The 6391-nt window shown below is 41.2% G+C and overlaps 1 protein-coding gene across 5 annotated transcripts in view; it reads right to left on the reverse strand.

The window, feature by feature from the left end:
• The window catches only part of ARL13B (ARF like GTPase 13B), a 33266-nt gene extending 26976 nt beyond the window's left edge, over positions 1-6290 (reverse strand). For 4 of the 5 annotated variants that reach the window (XM_074531537.1, XM_074531521.1, XM_074531546.1 and 1 more), the window contains exons 1-4: positions 6151-6290; positions 3376-3548; positions 2125-2195; positions 75-324 (exon numbers count right to left, since the gene is read on the reverse strand). In XM_074531537.1, coding sequence (XP_074387638.1) covers positions 75-324; positions 2125-2195; positions 3376-3434 — 380 coding nt within the window. In that variant the 5' untranslated portion in view covers positions 3435-3548; positions 6151-6290. Of the gene's footprint in view, positions 1-74; positions 325-2124; positions 2196-3375; positions 3549-6150 lie in introns of those variants that run through there. The other variant, XM_074531543.1, reaches the window with a different exon arrangement.
• Positions 6291-6391: the final 101 nt, after the last annotated feature.

Consider the following 6391-nt stretch of genomic DNA (forward strand, 5'->3'; position numbering starts at 1 on the left):
TTACAGAAATAGTTCTTTAGGTCTAAATTCACCCAATATCAGATTATTAGGAGAACATTTATTAAGCTACTTACACTAACACAGGTTTTCCTGATATCTTTGGGCTTTTTAACACTTCTGTCATGGCTTGTTTTGTTTCTTCCATTCTTTCAATGTCACTGGAATCCACCACAAATATGACACCGTAGGACTCAGCATAATAATTCCTCCAGATATTCCGGATCCGTTTTCCACCTCCTAAATCAAAGATGGTGACTTCAAAGCGTCCCTGTTTGAGATTAATTTTGGAAAACCCAACTGTTGGAGCCACATCTTCAGGAGACTCTGTCAAAGAAGAAATCCTTCAGTTTAAAAAGGATTTTAGAGTGGGATTTGTGTAGTAGCCAAATTCAGATTTTAAAAACAGGGAGCGAAACTGCTTTGGTAAATATTGCTGACCATATTTTTGCTTACATGAAGATTTCCCCTCTCCTCAGGGAATTTTTAATTAACTAGTCTCTCAACTAGTTACTTTACATTAATTTAGATAGGAGCACTGGGGGAGTGGGAAAGGGGAAGAAAAGAGAGGGGCCCTAAAGGCAGATGTTAATATTTCACACCAGTTCCATTGCAGTGGTGGTTACTGTACTGCATTTCCACTTCCACTCATTTCCATGACAGTAATTAAACTTTGAGAAGGAAAACAACCAAACCAGTTAATGCACTATGACCTGGGAACCCTTGTGCTCTGCCAAATTTATATTTTATCCTTCGTGGCTGCCAAAACAGCTTCAGAAGTTCAAACTGAGGGCTGAGGTGAAATGACTGAAACCATCTTCTGAGATGTAAATTATTTGATTCCCTTTATTTAAGGTCAGGTTTTAGCCTTTGTTTTTTTGCTTTATTTTATTTGCTGGTTTCTTCTAATTTCCCATGCAATATGCTATAACATGACAGATTTCTATTTAATACTTTTGCTTGCTGTCTCCCTTTCCTGAGGGCAAAGAAAGCCTGGACAAATCTCACACCACTAAGCTGTGCCTGCAGGGCTGAGATAATTGGATCTCTGTTTTAGGCACTGGGGAGCACAAGGCAGGAGAAACATGGAAAATTCAGCTTGTTGAGAGGAAAAAAAAAATGAAGGCCTGGCTAAAAGCACTGAGCTCTGAAGAGCAGTGCAAAAACTGAGTCCCCACCAGCCTTCAGAGAGCCAAGATGGGCATTCAGGACATTTAAACCCTGGGGAACACTGAAGGAAATCAGAACTATCTTTTCCTTGAGTTTCCCTTTAGAAATACATATCTTCATCTCTTTTTTCCCCCTGAAGAATAGGGATTTTAGAAATAACTTTTACATTCAGATGGTAAAGATGGCAAAGTTAATTTTCAAATAGAATGGAAGGCTAAATAATTAAACACTCCTTTTTTCAGGGTAAAGATGGAGGAATAGGAGAGAATATTCATTATTTTATCTGTGCTTTAGCAAGTCTGTGAACTTACATAACACAAGCAAACCAACTAAAGGTGGAGTCTCCGAGTCTGCCAAAACACTACTGAGTAAACTCTTGTTCTTGCACAAGATGAAAGTTGTTTAGAAAGACAATGCCACAAGTAGAGGAAAGAAAATACAGAATTTTTGGTTTCATAAGTTTTATCTCAAATTATATACTGCTTGCATGTGCCAGGGAAAGTACCCTTCAAAATCAAGTGGTCTTTTAGTGGCAATTTTATTTATCATCATTTTTTTATTATAAATAATGATAAACAATATGTAACACTAGAACCTTAATGTTATACATACCAATTTCCTTTTTTTAGACCTTAGAATATACTTACTTACAACACAGATTTTTACATAAAGTTTACTGCTGTATGCACATTAGTGGAATGGTCACCTGAAAGCAACTTTAGCACATGCACACAAGGAAAAATGAGAAAAAAAAAATGAAGTCCACTGATTGTATTGTCCATTGTAGAGTTTTTATTAAGATGTGATAAATATGGGATTTGGACGGTACAACCATCAAGATTTTCTTTCGACAAGATGGGAAGGAAAGATGCATTAAGAGATGAAGCAATATTTTCAGATTTAAATAACAGAATGATATTCTCAGTGCTGCACTTGGATGATAAATTAATGACTTACCTCCCTGAATTCCTCGGACTGTAGCAGTTTTCCCAGCATTATCAAGACCCACCATTATTAGTGTCACCTTCCTCCATAAGGAGAAAAGAAAACAGAAAGATATTTATTTTTTTTTCCTCTAGCTACACATCATTTACTCTCTCTTTTTAAACACATGCACAGCAAATTTACCATCAAATAAAAGAAAGAAGAGGTTGCAAAATACCAAGGCACCGTTACTATTGTGTGTCTGGTGTTTAATATGTCAAATCATCTGATTAGACAGAACAGCAGTAGAAGGGAGGAAATGAAAAGTCTCCTGTCATGGTCTAAGTTTCATGTGAGACAATGATTGCTTTCAACTTGATACTTACCTGCTGCAATTTAATTTCACAGTACTGTAAATTTTATTTGGTGTGGTCATGGTCCCTTTAGCAGTTTCTCTTATTGCAGTTCCATTCCCCTGTATTTTTACCATCTCTCTGCCTCAGAGTTTTTCCTGTATTAGATAATGATTTTTGTCTCCATCAGTGTGTCTGAACAACACCTGTGTTGTGCTGGAAATATGTGGGACTTAACATGCCTTTGTTTCTAGGCTGTAAGTGTGCAAACCAGTGGTGCTAGAAATGCACAATTTATTAGCAAACTTGTATACAGGTTAATATTTTCCCAGGATAGGATTTTAAAAGGCACAGGAAAACCTTATTTATGTGTGTATACCACAGTTTTTCCTCCTGTTCACAAAGACTCAGTGATCAAATCAATTTGCTCAATTTTATGCCTGTTTAAGAGTAATTCTAAAAAACATTGTTATTTGCAGACTTGAAACTGTAATAGTAACAAACATGAAGTATAATTTATACAAGTTCTTTCAGAAGAGCAAGAAACCTCTGAGAAAAGAACTCAAAAATTAAATTGTTCTTTAGAATCTCAAAACGCAGAAGCTGGAAGAGTAAGGCAAGAACCAAACAAACTTTACTTTGAGCAGCTTAGAAGCTTTCTGTGATGGAGTGACCAGAGCAGAGGTCAAAGGAAGGATTACAGATATTGTTTATCATGAGTTTGTTCAGTGGATAGAGTAGCAGGTAGATAGATAGCTCTTCTCCATGTGCTGATACCCTGGGTCAGGCTATCAGCACATGGAGAGAAGAGCCCTGGGGAGAAAGAACTTGAGGGTGCTGGTGGGTGAGAGGCTGGACATGATGAAATATGAAACAATGAATAAAATACTGTTTGGGAAGGTGAGAAATGTAAAATACTTTCCATGTTTACCTGACAGGTTCCCTCCACCGTTTCAACCAGTTGCAGCAATTGGCCATTAGATTGAACATCCCTCTTCTGCAGCCATCCAGAGCCACCAGAGCTGCAGGAACGATGTGGGCAGGCCAGAGCAACCCAAGGAGACTGGCAGAGAGACTGCAGAGCCAAGGTCTTTCTTGTCACTCCTAGAAAGGAAAAAAGGGACAAAAAAATTTAGTTAGGCAGTCTGTAGAAAGAAGGCAGCAGCCTCCTGCTCAGTGTGTTATGTTCAGTCTTGTTATCTTTCCCTTTTCCATCCTCACACACTTTATCCACCCCCCTCTTACAGATCTGGGCAGCCACCACATTGCTTATCCCAAATAATAGTGCCAGGCCACAGCACAGAAGGAAACTAAGAGGAACAAGACACATCCAGCTACACAATTTCAGTGCTTGTCTCACCAACACGTGCCACAGCCCTGCTGACTGACAGGGAATAAGGACCAATTTCAAGCATGAGTAAAACTTACAAGAATATAACAGGATAAGGCATTAAAAGCAAACAAAGAACATCCCTGCTAAGTGTGTTCATTTAAGTGTCAATTTCTTTTGCACAAGAAGATCCCAGAGCAAGGAAGCTGGGGCTCTCTAGTGAGTATTCTGAGGAACTGGCAATGATATCTAGTAAATGTCACTAATTTAAATAGAAGTACCAAGTACTTCCATCATTCCACTCTTCAAGCAGAAAGAAACAGAATATGCCTCTTTTTGAGAATTGCATTAACAGGTCTCCCAAAGCTTGTATCTCAAACTTCCCTTCATATTTTAAATTATAGCTGCCCTCAAACTAAGGTAATTTTAAATGATGGCAAAAAGTGAATAATTAAAGATCATAGCAATCCTGCTCAACTGTGATGGCTTAGATAATTTATAGAGGTAGGAACTGAACTCCTCCTGATCTTATGAAGCTCATTTTCAAGGATGCCTTTGCATGGGTCTGCTGTCATTCAGTGTCAGAAACAGGTCAGGTTTCATCCAAAGCAGAGACAACAGCTACTCTTTAAACATTTATATTCCATTATCCTCAAGAACCTGAGAACAGCTTCTCCAATGAAGAGCTGAGTGCATGAAGAGTAGAGAGCTTCTAAAAAGAGCAAGATGATTGAAAATGTTACAAGTCTTAAATCAAGCTCTGAAGAACACAAAATCCCTACTAAAAATAAAAAAAGCCCACATGCAGTGGGCTGCAGTGCCTCAACCCATGAGGAACACTGAACAAAGCTCACTTTGAGAACAGAGCCACACAAATTTCTAGAAAGTAAAATGTAACAGCTCAGTGAACAAATGCGCCATTCTAATTGTGTCAAATGACATAAATGTAACACTTTCAGTACCTGAACACCTCCACAGAGCAATTCCCATCCTATTATATAAAGACTATCTTTGCAAACTGCCACAAAATTGTTCTTGAGCCCATATATGGCCCAGAGCACTCATGGGATTCATGAGATGAACAGAACTTATTCAAGAGTGAAAAGCAGAGAGCAGCTAAGCCCTAGCACAAGAGTCTTGCTTAAACACAAAACCATTAAAGGGGTGGGTAGGAAGTGACAAATTTAATAAAAATTTGCAGAAACAAACCACTCTAGGAGGAAAGGACGTTCAACACTGCTGAACATGTTATGGTAGGGAGGCAAATCCCATTCTGCTATGCCAGTTTGGAGAGACTGGATGTCTGAAATATGCACAGAACATACATCAGCTGTTTTATAGGGTGTTGTTAACATATTGTTGCTATCATATTTCTAGAGTCCCATACCATCTGGCTGGTTTTCTCACAAGCAGCTCTTCACAGCACTGTTATTCCTGCTTCTTCTCCAAGGCTCTCCCTGCTTGGCCAAACCCACCCCCTTTTATCCCAGTTATCTTCATTAGCCACAGTTGCAGCCCAATTAAGGCCTTCACAGCTGCAGCCCATTTAGAACCACCAGGATTGGGGCAAGGCCACTTATACAATACATAGATTTTACTAGGACTCCTACTATAATAGGGTGCACTAACAACATCCCAAACCTGTTCCAGATATTACATCTGTCAGCTTGCTGAGGTCAAACAAAACCAACAAGCCCAGAAAATTGTCAAACTTATCAGCGAAGCCTGCACACCATCCTGTGGAGTACATTCAGCACATCACCTTCACTAGAGACTTCTACAATAGAGAACTTATTTCAGCCACATCAAGCTTTCACGTTCTTGGAAACACAGCTAAACAAATAATTTAGAGCTGACTCTGCTCACATAATTTAATTATTTAACTTCCTGCTGTAATGTTCCTTGTCTGAATATCAGTTATAATGGCACTTGACTGTGTTATATTTTGGTATAATAAATCTAATAGAGCGACTGAACAGGAAAGCGGGCATATTCAGCAAAACTTTGTGACCACCATCCTCTCTGCCAAAATTTAGTTGAGAGCTAAATAAGCTGCAACAACTGTGAGTCCTGAAAGCCTGAAGCACTCAAATCTTTGTGCGGAACAGCTTTAGGACCGCCACATTTCCTGTAAAGAGTTGTTACTGCAAGTCCAGCAGTTCATTGCACTTTCCGGCCGCGTTCCCACCATTCCTTCTCTAGTTCCAAGAGAACAGCAACTCAAAAACCCCGCCCGTGTCACTCGCTCCTCTCTCCCGCTGCGGCGGCACTTTTTTAGTTTATAAACCCAAGGCTTTGTACAAAACGCGCTCTCTGAGAAGGACAGAGCCAGCCCTGAGGCTGCCGAGCCCCCGGGCCCTTCCCCGCCCCGCTCACCGCTGCCTCCGCCGAGGCCCCGCAGCTCAACGGCTGCGCGCAGCCCGGAGCGCTCCGCCACGCTCGGCCCGGCCCCGCCGCGGCGGCGGCTCCCAGTGGGGACCGGCGTGAGCTCCGGGCTGGGATGGGCCGCTCCCGGTGAGCTCCGGGCCGCTGCCGGTGAGGCGGGGACCGGCGTGAGCTCCGTGCTCCGCTGGGCCGCTCCCGGTGAGGCGCTGCTCAGGCGGGGCCGCGCCGGGAG

The sequence above is a fragment of the Zonotrichia albicollis genome, chromosome 2 (genome assembly GCF_047830755.1).
Source record: "Zonotrichia albicollis isolate bZonAlb1 chromosome 2, bZonAlb1.hap1, whole genome shotgun sequence".
NCBI classification, from domain to species: domain Eukaryota; kingdom Metazoa; phylum Chordata; class Aves; order Passeriformes; family Passerellidae; genus Zonotrichia; species Zonotrichia albicollis.